Genomic DNA, 14,805 nt, shown 5'->3' with positions numbered 1-14,805 from the left:
ACCATCTCGTCTAGCTTCTAATCTCTTTTACTTCTTTTGGTTCTTTTATTCTTTTGTCCGATCGCAGCCCTGCCTTCGATCTAGTTCCTTTTCTCTCCAGTTTTGAAGAAGGGTCAAACCCGAAACGTCAACTCAAATTTCTCTCCACGGATGTTGCCTGACCTGCTGAGTTTTTCCAGCATTTTCTGTTGTTATTTCGGACTTTCTATGACGTCCATTTACAACAACAACTTGCATTTATATAGCGCCTTTAACGTAGTGAAACATTTACAGGCCCGAGAGGCTTGGATTATGTGTGGTCACGGTTTTTAATTTGGGGGAGAATGGGAGTGACTACCAGAGTGCGTTTAAAATCTGAATGGTGCAATAATGTACTGTGCCCGCAGTTTATGTTCTTTCATGTTGGCCAGTGCTATTTAACCGCTAGGCCTTTACATTACATTTATCCCACAGGCAAAATGATAACACTGACTTTGCCTGTGGGATAAATGTAACCCATGGATGAATTATTAGCCATAGTTTTTACCATTTCATTGAAGCAGCACTGCTTTGAGTATTTTGGACTTGCCTGGTCAACATTTCAGGCACAGAAAATAAGAAAAAAAACTAGAATATCTATGACAGTATAATCTGCAGTAAGAGCTTTGGAATGTGTTGAGATTCATTAACTTTTTTTCAATGGGGGCTGAAAGACAAACTGATTTAGCACAATGCAGTGAGACAAAGAGAGTGACAAATGGGCTGAGATACGCAGAAACAGGCTCCTGAAACAAAGGGTGCTGGAAACGAAGATCAACAGAAGCACAGGTGCAGAGAGGGATAAGAGCACTGAGTCTGCTGTTTGGAGGTGTCAAATTACAGAGTGAGAGCAGACCACCTGCACTGGAATTCCTGTAACTATTGTGAGAGTATTACATTTTCTCATGGGTGACCGTGTCTGATTGCAGTTCCGAAATCTATCCCAACCATCATTTTGGTGGTGATTTCCTCACTGGTGCCATTTAGATGTCATTCATTGCACCTACATAAGGTTAGAACAATTTAGAAGCATTTAATTATGCATTCTTCCTAGGAGTCTTCAAAAGATTGTGGAAGTTGCAGTATACTCCATGAATACTGCCATGTATTAAATTTACACCACACAGCCCCTTTAGTAAATTTTTACTTTAAGGCTCAGGTACTTGCTGTGCACAGCCGTTGAAGGTCAGACTTTGCTCAATGATGTGTTGTTGCTTCACTTACCATTAGTGGCCTGCAGGGTACAGAGGTCTTGCAATGGGCAGCAATTTTCAACAATTGATGGGACAGGGAGTGAAGTAGTCCATAATTTTTGCCAGCTTTTCCATCAGATGATGGAATGGAAATGAACTGTCAGCTGTGGCTCAGTGGGTAGCACACTCGCCTCTTGAGTTGGAAGGTTGTGGGCTCAAGTCCCACACCAGAGACTTGAGCGCACAAAAGTGCCGCACTGTCGGAGGAGCCGTCTTTCGGGTGAGACGTTAAACCGAGGCCCCATCTTCTCTCTCAGGTGGACGTAAAAGATCCCATGGCACTATTTCGAAGAAGAGCAGGGGAGTTATCCCCGGTGTCCTGGCCAATACTTATCCCTCAATCATCACCACAAAAACAGATTATTTGGTCATTATCACATTGCTGTTTGTGGGAACTTGCCGTGTGCAAAATTGGCTGCTGCGTTTCCCACATTACAACAGCGACTACATGCCAAAAGTAATTCATTGACTGTAAAGCGCTTTGAGATGTCCGGTGGTTGTGAAGGCGCTATATAAATGTAAGCCTTTCTTTCTTTTGCCAGCTGTGAAAGAAAATGGGTACATTTTAAGCAGAGTATAAGGATTTCTTTTAAGAAAGTAAAACTTTAATGATGGGGAAATGGAAATGTTTTTTCTTAAACCAGGATCTAAACTGTTTTTTGCAACACATGTTTTTGATTTTGTTTGTTGTATTGTATTCCGTTGGTTTTTTTTCGGGGGTGGGTGGGGGCAGCGTTGAATGATCTCAGCTCTAATGTAGTAATTCCTGAATAGGTCATCCAAACCAAAAGATATCTACTGAAAGTTGCAGTGTGGCCTCTGTGCAAAACCAGTGAAGTGGTATTGGCTCCAAAGTAATTGTAAAGCTTGCATGCTAATGTTTTCCACTTCAATTTTTTTTGAACGGGCCAAGATATGAAGAATGCCTGTTGGCTGTTTGATTAGCCCTTATGCTACTTTTGAGGTGGAAATGTCTTTTTTTAATGAATTTCTGTATTTAGTTATTGGGGGAATTTTGCCTTTGGTGATATGTTAACCACAATTGACTCATTTTAATGGGTTGGAAATAAATTGGAAAAGCATTGTGTGGCATAGTGGTTAGCACTGTTGCCTCACAGCGCCAGGGACCCGGGTTCGAATCCGGCCTCGGGCGACTGTCTGTGTGGAGTTTGCACATTCTCCCCGTGTTTGCGTGGGTTTCCTCCGGGTGCTCCGGTTTCCTCCCACAGTCCAAAGATGTGCGGGTTAGGTTGATTGGCTATGATAAATTGACCCTTAGTGTTAGGGGGGATTAAATACGTGGGGTTATGGGGGTAGAGTGGGATATGTGTTGGTGTAGGGGTTACGGGGATCGGGTGGGATATGTGTCGGTGCAGGCTCGATGGGCCGAAATGGCCTCTATCTGCACTGTGGGGTTTCTGTGATTCTGTGTGCATGTGCATTCCAATGGGATGTGTTGAGCCAGTGTCTCTGCTGTTTAGGGCCATGTTCTCGTGAGGTTTTTGGTTTGCCTGAATATCAAGGGAACAGTTGGAATAAAGTGGGCGAAACTCTAGAGTAAGCAGAATTCCACCAATTTCCAAACAATACTGAAACAAAATGGAAGCAAATGCCTTGTAACTGATTTTCTTTTTCTTCTTCTGATTTCTCCATTTCCCCACCCCCTTTCCAAAAAGGTGAAAGCATATGCATTCCAAACTATTGTGATAGCAGCACTTCTAAATGCAAAGCGAACAATGGGATTGCTACCTGCAACTGTCTGCCTGGTTACTACAAGTTTGCTGCTTCTGATCGAAGCTGCAAAGGTATGTGACATCTGCCTAATGAAGCTATTTTTTTGTGTGTTTTAAAGTACACTTCCAACAACAACTGCTTGCATTTAATAGCACCTTTTTAAAGTAGTAAAATGTCCCAAGGTGTTTCACAGCAGCGATTTATCAAACAAAATGAGACAATGGGGCAGGTGACCAAAAACGTGGTCACAGGTAGGTTTTAAGGAACGTCTCAACGGAGGAGCGAGCAAGAGAGAAGTGGAGGGGTTTAGGGAGGGAATTCCAGAGCTTGGGCTGTAGGTAGCTGAAAGCACGGCCGCCAAATCGGGGATGCGCAAGAAGCCAGAATTGGAAGCGCACTGATCTCGGAAGGTTGTCGGGCTGGAGGAGGCTACAGAGATAGGGATGGGCGAAGCCATGCCATTACAAACAGTGCCGCCTAAAAATAAACGAATGAATCTCCTTTGTAATTGTTAACACTTTGCGTAATGTGGTCCGTCAACTTTTGAGCCCAAATCTGACAACTGTGAGAGTTCCTGTTCTAACTCGCTGTCCTGTGTTTGAAGCGATGTTGCTTGTTTTTCAAGTTACTGGTGAAAATGCAATCATAAACTGCGCATTCTCACAGCCAGCAGGGAGGAACCATTTTAGGCTTTAAACATCAGTCGTTGAGACCAAATGAACAAATCCACCCCCAAGAGCTGAAAAGCCAAGTAACTCGCCCATGTCCCTGTGGAAAAATTCTCTCATTTCCGCTTTGTGTGAGCTAATGATTTGATTGTCGTTGTCCATGAACTTCATGGTGTGGGATCACGCATTCAGCTGTACGATCTGTTAGAATCACAGAATGGTTACAGCACAGAAGGAGGCCATTCAGCCCGTCGAGCCCGTGCCGGCTCTCCAAGAGCACTGCAGCTAGTCTCGCTCCCCCTTTTCCCCGTAGCCCTGCAAATTGTTGGTAGAAACCAATCAGTGGTGCTCTGCACTTTATAATGCAATGCACGTCTATGGTGATCTGTTGGTAAATGTTGCACTACAGTGATGACTTTCTTCTGCCAGTGCCATTCTGAAACCAGCCCCTAATCTGTGCTCAACTCGGCATACTCCTCCACCATGCTGTCCCCTATAGGTGTATATATAGTTAGAATATTCACTTCAGAATATTTTTAGAAACGCATGCATAGAAGTTACAACAAAGAAATGGGGAGTGCGGCCCAATGGCCACTCTTGTCCTCCACGCCAGCAGTAATCCTAATCCCATTTACCTGCTGTTTTTCCATCTCCCTTTAAAAACCCTTTCCTTCATCCACTTATCCAATCTAATCTTGAATGTTGAACTTGTTTCTGCCGCAACTACAAAGCCTGAAAATGATTTCCACAATTTCAATTTTCTCTAAGGAAGCTTGTTTCTCTCTCTCTTGCATTTAATCTAGTGTCTGCGGTGCCTCATTCCAGACCCTTCAACTACTGGAAACAGTCTGCTTCTATCTACCCTGTCTCATCCGTTCATAATTTTAAACACTTCTACCATATCACCCCATAATATGCATCATTCTAACAAAAAAAAGCCCCAATTTTTTGACGACTTCGCATTTGGGTCTGTATTAGTAGTCAGCCATGTGGAATTTTGAGATGGTTAAAGTGATTTGTGTTTCAGCCAGGTTGCCAGTATGGTGCAATTTAAACCTGCATGACTATAAAAAGGTTTGAATGCTTTAAACAAACGTCTGCGAACCGTATGCCTGGTCTCCAGAAGTCCTTGGACCCCATTGGTACAACTGCAGCTGGCCTCTGTCTCCTAGAGTTTGTTTTGCTTTGGGGTAATATCTCTCTTATTTACTAATGCGGAGCAGGGAATCCGCCCAAGTTGTGATCCAAGCGAACACATGTTCAGTAAATGTAAGCTTGCTGGGTCTTACTTTGATGGGATGCCATTTTCCTTTGTGTACTTTAATTTTCTACAATATTACTATGAATGTACCCTTTGAGCCAGTCCTTCTGGATTGTTGATAATACTTTTATAATGGTGGTTTTAAAAAGTACACACAGTTTACTTTATGGACTTAATACTGCCATTGTGCTGGTATAAGCAGGGCACCAGTTGAAATTTGTGGGACACAACCGACTTATGTACTTTTCTTTTTACAACAGCTTGTCCAAGTGGATTAAAACTAGAAAATGGAACGTGTGCAAAGTAAGTTGGTTAATTACAAAATGCTCCAGTGAATCTTTTATTTGTGTCTGTTGCCATCTTTATTTCCCATTAGTTCTGCACCTGGCATTTGATTCCAGAACTTACCATTATGAATAACATGATTTAAAAAAAAAAAGAAAATTATGCACCGGAAAATACTTTTGCTTCAGTCTCCGATAGCCCTCTACTACACCATTGATGCTCTTAGATCCCACACCCGTCATCAGGATGAGGTGATCCAATTGATGCTAATTCTGGGCAGTTTTGTGGACTTGAAATATTTGTGATATAACGACACTTTTACATTACATTTTTAACTCTATCGGTTTTGGTAAGCAACCTCTGTGTGCCACTTGCTGCTTTCCCATCGTTGAGTCAGGAGCCAGTCTCCGCATGTGTACTGGGCTCTACTTTTAATGCGGAGACCCAAAGAGCCAGTGCGTGGGGTCAAGTCCCCACATTCACACAACTAAATCTAACCATCTTTCCTGACTGGTGGAACCCAGGTTTTTTGATCCTGCCTTTCCTGGCACCGTGACTTGTTTACGCTTTGGAGTGCAGCCAATGGAGGGACATGTAGCTCTTGGCTGTGAACCTGCTGTGTAAAATTGCTTCCGTGTACTACCAAGAAGCTGTAGTCTCCAGTAAAGGACTGATGGTTCCGTAATTAAAGAAATCGCATGCATTGTTCCAGAAGGGTGTGTGTCTTTTAAACAGGTAAAGTCTGAGAGCTGTCTACTTTGATCCTTTTGAAGAGATGAATTTGGCTGAAATCCTACTCCCAAGTGTGGGAAAGTGTGCTTGTGAATCTACACTCTGCCCCTTCCTTGGATGTTTTTCAAATGAGTAGCTACTTCAGCTATGAAGTTAGATTAATATGGAGACTTATTACCAAATACTATTCATTTCTGATGGCCTTTACAAATCCGTAGTGGGAGACTTTCATTCCATCAGTTTTGACTGGAATTGAATCTAGATTCTAGGAAGACCACAGTTCAAATCCATTGCATTACACGTTGCCTTCAATAATTTCTGACATTTACATTGCAGCTTAAGAACCCTTGTATAGTTTGTCCAGAATTTTATGTGCTATCTAATGTAAAACCCACTCCTTAAGTGGTTTTACATTTAAGGCTGAATTGTTACTAACTATTGGATCAGGAGGAAGTGAGATTCAGTGTAGTTCCTAACTTCTAGTGGCTTTCCAGTAGAAATACTTGGAATACAAACACCAAAGGTCTTTTTTGTTTGGGTGTCATGAGCCTTTTAAGCTGGTAATGCAAGTTTTTTGGGGTGGGATTGATTTTCAATCTTGGTCTGCAATATATTTGAGAGCAGAAACATTTACCTTTGTTATTTATAGGTGTCCATTTGGTTATGGAGGTTTTAACTGCGATAAATGTAAGTACCTGTCATTTTGTATTCTTTGCAAACTGTCACATTTACAAATTACTGAGCTCAAACTCTCTACAATTTATGAAAGTGATAGGCTGAAGATGGCTGTTTGGTAAAATGATCCAAGATCATACTGATGAAGTGAGATTTGCAATCTATGAGCAGGCCACATATAGCCAACTTGTACTAAAAATCTGACTAGCCTTCAATGGAAAAACTACCTGAAACATGACTGGAGTGGTGACCGCACACTGGTTTCTGTAGTCATCACTCTCTCTGGTTTCATGTAGCAGTGCTATGGCTATTTGTTTAAGTACAGCTAACAGGTGAGGACTGATGAGAAATTTCTTCACTCAAAGGGTGGTGAACCTGTGGAATTCTCTACCACAGAAGGCTGTGGAGGCCAAATCACTGAATATATTTAAGAAGGAGATAGATAGATTTCTAGATGCAAAAGGCATCAAGGGGTATGGGGAGAGAGCAGGAATATGGTATTGAGATAGAGGATCAGCCATGATATTGAATGGCGGAACAGGCTCGAAGGGCCGAATGGCCTACTCTTTTTCTGTGTTTCTGTTTCTATGTGCCGGTGCTCTATTGCAACTGGAAGATAATGTGGCTAAATCTCAAATCTGTTTGAATCCTAAAGTTATGTGATTTTAGCCCTTTGCCTAGTAGAGAGGATTGTGGATGAAATTGAGCTCCAGATGTGAAGTTTTGTTTTGAACCGCCAATCTGTCCCTCCCCAGTACATGCCCCCTTTTTATAAAGGGGGAGATGGTCAACCAGTCAAACTGAGCACCAAAAAACAGCATACCGACAACCAGTTGTAAGTGTTAAATCTGGCACACCCACCGACAATCTCATTGCAGCCACAACCAGCACAGGCAAACCATGCCTGAAATCATGAAACCCAACCCACCAATGTGATGCCAGATGTGCTTCATGGCCAATAGCCTCCCTGAAATCTGGACAGCATTTTCCCACTCCCCTTCTCCCATTCCCTTGTCCTCCCCATCCTTGCCAGAGTCCACCTCCCTCCCCTTCTGTTCCATTTTCATTTTTCATTCCTTTTTTCCTTTCCCCAGCCACCAGTGGCATTTTCTGCTCCACAACCCAAGAGGTTGGAGGCATCAGCGTCTCCTCTTTGACGCAGAGGACAGCAGTGCTCTGAAGACCTGCTCCTGTTTCTAATGGGGATTATCTGAGAGTTTAGACACCTCCAATATATTTTCACTGTTAATCAGTAGGACAACAGCATTGTTTTTTGTCATATCTAGACTTGTCCACTATTCAAGCACCAAACGCCATTGCCCAACATGGGAGCCAAAACCCAAACAGCGTAAATTGTGACGAATCTGAAACCAGTTGTCCAGGGTCCCGATGTATCTCTTGATTCATGACCAAGTCCATGGCAGGCATAGAGTTGCACCCCAGCAACACAAATGCTATATATGGCTTGTGCCATGCTGAAATAAAACAGAAAATGTTGGAAACACTCCATAGGTAAGGCAGCACCTGTGGATAGAGAAACCAAGTTAACGTTTCAGGTCAATGAACTTTCATCAGAACTGGAAGATGTTGGAGATAAACAGCTTTTCGGAACTACAGAGAAAAAGGGGGGGCGGGGGAGACGGTGGCAGGGGGAGTGCAGGGAATCTTACAATGCTGGTTGGCCAGCCCCGTAGTTACTTCAGCCATGAGCAATGTTCCTTTTAAGCCACATAGCTCTCTGAACCTCCACGCAGTCGTCTTGCCGGCTTTCAATGCGAAAAACCACATGACATTTTGAATGGGCCTCGCAGCCCCTTAAAGGGGCCGCACACCCCAAATAAAGGGAAAAATTGACCATGAGACTAGTCTAGCATAGCAAAAACAAAAGCAGAATCATTCAATCATGGACTATTGATAAGTCCTTATCAGACTTGTGGGGAAAATGTATGTTCTTATTAGAGTTTAGCTTATTGTGGTTTGAGTAGCATCATGGTTTAGAATAGAACTTCTGATGATCCTGCCTTTTGTTATAAAAATCCAAGTAGCAAATCTTTTTCTAAACTGTAGGAGATTTGGAGACCATGTTAATTGCCGGACTTTGCGGTCAGTGGTGAACGAACAGTGCTCGCCGTTCATTGCACTTACATTTGCCCATAGACTTTCTGTGGGCTTTTACACTGCGATTTGTGGTAATTAGTGAGCTGAAACAGTGCAGCGCCCTCTACAGGGGATCTGGGACCTGTGAAAAGGGCAAGTAAAGGCATGTCTCCTCCACCAATCGGATTGAAGAATCCTTACTGGGACATGTGGAGTTAAAACCCGGAAGTGTAAGTTTGAATTATGTAAAATCATGTACAGAAAGAATAATAGAGAGGGAAAGAAAGATGTGGATTAAGAGAGAGATGAGAGACAAAAAAGTTTAAAAAAAAAAAAAAAAAATTAATTAATTTTTCAAAATCTCCAATAGTTAAAATCTGAAGGAATGAGACTTCATACTTCTAAAAGTTAATTTTCAGTGCCAGAGAGGTTGTTTGGCAGGAATTAAAACTTATTTTGCGTTTAAAAATTCACTTACACTTGAATGGACAAGCCCTAACTTTTTCTGGCATGTTTACAGGGTATCTAGTGGGTAAGTACCGCAACTTCATGCCGTTGCATGTGTGCGTATGCCAAGTCTCTCGGCGAGGTACCAGTGTAGCGAAGCTTCTGGAGGAGCAGGGCAACTCTGACAACAACTTCCTGATTTCCGCATTTAACTGCGTATGTACTAATGCCAGAAGTTGCTGTCCGATTTACTCCTTAATAGCAGTGAGCGCTGATAGCCACACCGTTATTCCTACCGCAAAATCTCGGCCAATGTGTATTGGAATTCAAATCTCAGAATTGGAGAAAAGTTTAATTGTCTGAAATTCATGTTGGTGGCCTTGTATTCAAATGGGTTTTTACTGCATCCATAATAAGAACATAAGGAATAGGAGCAGGAGTTGGCCATTTGGCCCTTTGAGCCTGCTCTGCCATTCAGTAAGATCATGGCTGATCATCTACCTCATCTCCACTTTCCTGCTCTATCCCCATATCCCCTGATTCCCAATAGTGCTGAGTAACTTTTGTACTGTACTAGTACGTCTCATTGTAATGCACAGCCAACAAGCGGTTAAAAATTGAAGTTCTGTACCACTTGTTCTGACAGCGTAACATTGGCTACATCTGGAGAAGGGGGTAGTGGAAAGAAAGACAGCCCACAGTCCTGACTCTTTCACCACTTGAGAGACTTAAGTTCCTCGGAGTCCACATCACGGAGGACCTCTCCTGGTCCCTCAATACCTCCTCTCTGGTGAAGAAGGCCCAGCAGCGCCTATATTTCCTAAGGAGGCTGAAGGGATGTAACCTGTCACCACTGATCCTCTCTAACTTTTACCGCTGCACAATAGAGAGCATCCTGACGAACTGTATCACAGTATGGTATGGCAGCTGTAGCTACTATGACCGGAAAGCCCTGCAGCGGGTAGTCAAAACTGCCCAACGCATTACCGGCACCCGGCTACCGACCATAGAGCACATATACCAGAAACGCTGTTTACGGAGGTCACGGTCCATCATCAAAGACCCTACCCACCCCAGCCACAGTCTGTTCGCCCTCCTGCCATCTGGGAGATGCTAGAGATGCATTCGCACCCGTACGACCAGATTTAGGAACAGCTTCTTTCCCAGGGCTGTCATCCTACTGAAATCCACAAATAAACTCTAAAGCCTGCACATCTGCCAATGCACTTTATTATGGTTATGTTAATGTATTACAAGCCAAATGTATGTTGAATGTTTAAATGTCTTAATCTAAATGTACACCCTGGAGCCGCAAGCCTACATTTCATTGTACTGCACTTGTGCACTAACAATGACAAAAGTTGATTTGATTTGATTTTGATTTTTGGTAGGATAATTGGAAAGGGAGAAAAGATAAAATCTGAAATAGATTGTCTAGTTTTGACACGAGCACTACTTTTCAACACTTGTGTGGGGGAATCCCCTGCCGATATTGACGCACTCCCAGGGACTCCCTGCCTTAACTTCGAAGGACCTTCCCAGCCACCCAAATGAAAACTGGTGCTATTGTTGCAGTACAACTGCCCTATCGACAGAAATCGGGTGCTGAAAAGTCGCCAAATACAGATTGCTTCTGGGACTTGCTGCGATTTCCTCATGAACCTCCTAATGTAGACTAGGTATAGTGGGTTAAAAACAGAAAATGCTGGAAATACTCAGCAGGTCAGGCAGCATCCGTGGAGAGAGAAACAGAGTTAATGTTTCAGGTCGATGATCCATCGACCTGAAACATTAACTCTCTTTCTCTCGCCATGGATGCTGCCTGACCTGCTGAGTATTTCCAGCATTTTCTGTTTTTATTTCAGATTTCCAGCATCCGCAGTATTTTGCTTTTGTATAGGTAGAATGGGTACTGTCTAAACCGTCCATCAGTTTTAAAGTAGTGATAAAGTGGAGACTTGGATAGAGAAAATGGGAAAAATACTTGCCCCACATAGCATGTTTAGTGTCGGTTAATCGCAGTATATTGGTATGGCTGAGCGATCGGAGCTTGAAGCATTCTGTTGGATCCTGAACAGGATTGGGGATGAGCGGGAGCAAGCAACAGCTCAACTCAAACCCTTCATTACAAATAGCCATCTTTAAATTAATTCTAATCCTGTATATTTAAATAGGTCAAAGAGAAGTAGTAATTCGCTTTTATCCTGTGAATTTAGAATAATTTTACTTTTTTTTTAGATGTTTAACACATTCCCAATACAATCCGATGATTCTTACCATTCTCAGTATTCTAATGGATGGGCATATGTCCCATTTTCATTATATCCAACTGTAATACTTTGCAATGAATATTAATGTGGTTTCTGTTTTTCCATTCACAGCATATTTACTGGCAGTTGTGGTGATCTCCTGTGTACTGGGTGGTATCCTACTCCTCCTATTGTTGGCCCTAATCGCAATATGTCTCCGGTAAGGATGTGACTCACACAAGCTGATTGGGTCATTTCTGCCCAGTGCTGCTTAATCAACTGCTTGAAAGGGTTCAGGGGAAAAGAAGGTTTTCCACTAGTCAAAAGCAAAATGGAGTAGTCATCCAAATTGGTAGCTTACTGACATGGAATCCTGGCAATAGATGTAAATTTTCAAGTTTCACTACTGTTGCTTTAGTGGTTTTTCAGCCTAGCTATTACATTCTAAAGTGCAGCCCTGCTAGAGGAAAAGGAATAAGCCGTCAGTTAGTTTCTTTTACTCTTGGGATGTACAGTACTACAATCAAGTACGCAATGACAACAAGCAACACTGTTAAACCTCCTCTGTCTCATCTGCCAACTTCAACCCAATGTACTGCAAAGCCCTCCAGGCACCTGCACTCCTTCCACAGTAGGGTGCAGTGGTACCTCACAGGGATGAGTATCCTACATTAATGCCTGCTTTTATATTCGAGTACTGCTGCTTGCAACAGCCTCGGCTTTAGCCAAAGTGACTTAATACAAGTGAATCCATGGCACTACCACTGGAGAAGCAGTCACATGCTTCAACAGGTGGCTTTCCAAGGCTCCTTCAGAGGCAATAATCTTGCTGGTGGCAAATGTAAGCAGGCATTGTTGGCCAATAATTTATTTCCCCCTGGCTGCCAGGTTAGTAAAGTAAAACTTGCATTTGTCCATTTTCATCTGATGTACGAGAAACAAAATTGGGTTGCACAGTGTGCGCAATGTCAAATTCCTACTGTGTGGTATGTGTACTAACCCTCAGAATGTTTAGCAATTTACATGTCTTTTGACACCCCCCTGCCAAAATGCTTTGTGTTCTGTACCATTGTCATGGCAGCGAGGACATGAATCTGGTTGGTGCTCGTCTTTTTACCTATCATCAAGTAACAGAAAAGTGGCTTTAGAAAATGATTTAAGTGTTGCTATGCTGGTGGTATCCTCACTGCACTAATGCAAGCGTAATATTTTGGTGAATCCTACCTCCGTACAAACAACTTGCCAGCTAATGGCTGCTCAAAGTATTTAGGGTTCCCTCATTTTGAAGCGATGTGTTCAATCTGATATGAGCTAACTCTGCTGTGAAGGAACAGAAACACAGTGTGGGCATTAATATTGTCTATGTTGCACAAGCAGAATCGAAGCATATTGGAGCAGGGGGGGAAATACAAGAAACTTTCGTTGTCCAGAAAGCTCCATAGAAACATAGAAACGTAGAAGATAGGAGCAGGAGTAGGCCCTTCGAGCCTGCTCCGCCATTCAACGAGATCATGGCTGATCATCCAAACCCTAGCACCCAGTCCCTACACCGACAGCCATCCCACCCAAGCCCTATCCCCGTAACCCCACGTATTTAATCCCCCCTAACACTAAGGGCCAATTTTTTTTTAATCATGGCCAATCAACCTAACCCGCACATCTTTGGACTGTGGGAGGAAACCGGAGCACCCGGAGGAAACCCACGCAAACATGGAGAGAATGTCTGTGTGGAGTTTGCACAGTCACCCGAGACCGGATTTGAACCCGGGTCCCTGGCGCTGTGAGGCAACAGTGCTAACCACTATGCCACCGTGCTGCCCTATCTACCGGCAAAATTCAGGAGCCGTTTCCTATAAGTTTTTTTTTTACTTCTCATTGCTTTTTTTTTTCCAGTCAGGCTCTGCAAGGTCTAGCTGAAGCTGTTGCTTAGCTACAGAGACGCTTTTAAGCTGCGGCCGACTGTTTTGAAGCTGTTGCTAAGCAACAGGGTTTGTTGATTCACACGGAGCTCAAAAGCTCCGTATGTTTTAACATTAGCGCTGGTTTCTACGGCAGTTTTGATGGTACGGCACCAGCTCGGTCCCGTCTGTGCCGGATACCAGAAAGTTTCCTGTAGTGTAAATGCACAGACAGTTCACATCAGTGGATGGATGCTATGTCCTAATGAATTTTAAATAGTATTTGAGTACTGTGGGATCTGCACACGTTTAATTGTAAAATGTATTCACATTATGGAGTTACACAAATTATATTGTACAATAAATGTTGAGATTGGAGGTGCAACTAAGCAACATTGACTTCCATTTCTAGGTCCAAAAGTGGTAAATGCAGCTCCTCGTCCGGCTCTCACGACTACGTAATGTGGCCCAAATCTGAGATGCCGAAGATCCCTCGTGCCACCATGCACTGGGATGGCAATCAACTTGAAATGCAGGAGAATGGAAGTACTAGCAGTTTAACTGATATCCATCGGGATGGTGGGAGAACGGTGAGTGCATTCAAAACTAAAGTGGGGGCGATGATGATAAAATGGATGCTAATTGGGCCATTATATTTTATCCAATTATTATCCTTGTTGGTTTTCCAAATGGCATTCCACACATGTCACTAGAATTAGCCCAGGTCCCACCAGAAGAGAATCGATTTTGAGATTAGGTGTTTCCTTCCTCCTTCCTATGCCCTGTGTATAAGGTGCCTCTCATGACTGCCTGAATTCTTCTCAAAACTACACGTACTTCCGTAGTTATGGTCTTCAAAATGGAATACAACTCTTTGGTTCCCTTGGCTCAGCTAGAAATCTTGTGAAGCTCACTGGCCAAACCGGCTTCACTCATCTGGCATAAAAATAAAACTGTCTCTGGACTTTTCAAGTTAATAGTCTTTTTTGAATTTTGCATTTCTCAGGAAATTGTTGCCCAATTTTTCTAAAATATCTTGTACTTTGGAACTGGAATAGTGATTTCAGTATGTGAATGTTGATGTTCCATTGATAATTATAGGTAAGAAAGGCCATTTGGCCCATGTATGTCCATCCATCCTGAAGGATCCTAATGTTTCCTCCACCCTATTGCAGCATCCAAATGCTTCTTAAATGCTTTTACACTTTTTGTCCCCACTACGCTATATCTGGAAGTCCATTCGTGTGTAAATCACACTTTTTAAGAAGAATTTCCTGATCTCGTTCCTAAATTTACCTTTTACTAGTTTGAACCTGTGTCCCTTTGATGGAGCAAAGCTGATTCATAAACTTGTAGAACTAGTATCCCATATATAACCAGAACTTGGGTGTTCCATTTTCTAAAAGAACTAAAAGAGTTGGTGCAGGAGGGAGGGCTTTAGTTTCCTGGATCACTGGGCCTGCTTCTGGGGAAGGTGGGACTTGTACA

At 42.9% G+C, this 14,805-nt stretch overlaps 1 protein-coding gene across 1 annotated transcript in view; it reads left to right on the top strand.

The window, feature by feature from the left end:
• LOC147101155 (protein HEG-like) overlaps nucleotides 1–14,805 on the top strand; it is a 79,827-nt gene that overhangs the window by 55,975 nt on the left and 9,047 nt on the right. Inside the window, exons 7-11 of the mRNA XM_085966370.1 lie at nucleotides 2,948–3,076; nucleotides 5,195–5,237; nucleotides 6,601–6,638; nucleotides 11,552–11,639; nucleotides 13,730–13,907. Coding sequence (XP_085822496.1) covers nucleotides 2,948–3,076; nucleotides 5,195–5,237; nucleotides 6,601–6,638; nucleotides 11,552–11,639; nucleotides 13,730–13,907 — 476 coding nt within the window. The remainder of the gene's footprint in view (nucleotides 1–2,947; nucleotides 3,077–5,194; nucleotides 5,238–6,600; nucleotides 6,639–11,551; nucleotides 11,640–13,729; nucleotides 13,908–14,805) is intronic.

This window comes from Somniosus microcephalus, chromosome 24, assembly GCF_052327205.1.
Source record: "Somniosus microcephalus isolate GS21.2 chromosome 24, FLI_Smic_1.0, whole genome shotgun sequence".
Lineage (NCBI taxonomy): Eukaryota > Metazoa > Chordata > Chondrichthyes > Squaliformes > Somniosidae > Somniosus > Somniosus microcephalus.
Note: the sequence above shows the minus strand (reverse complement) of the source record. Positions and strands in the feature narration are given on the sequence as shown.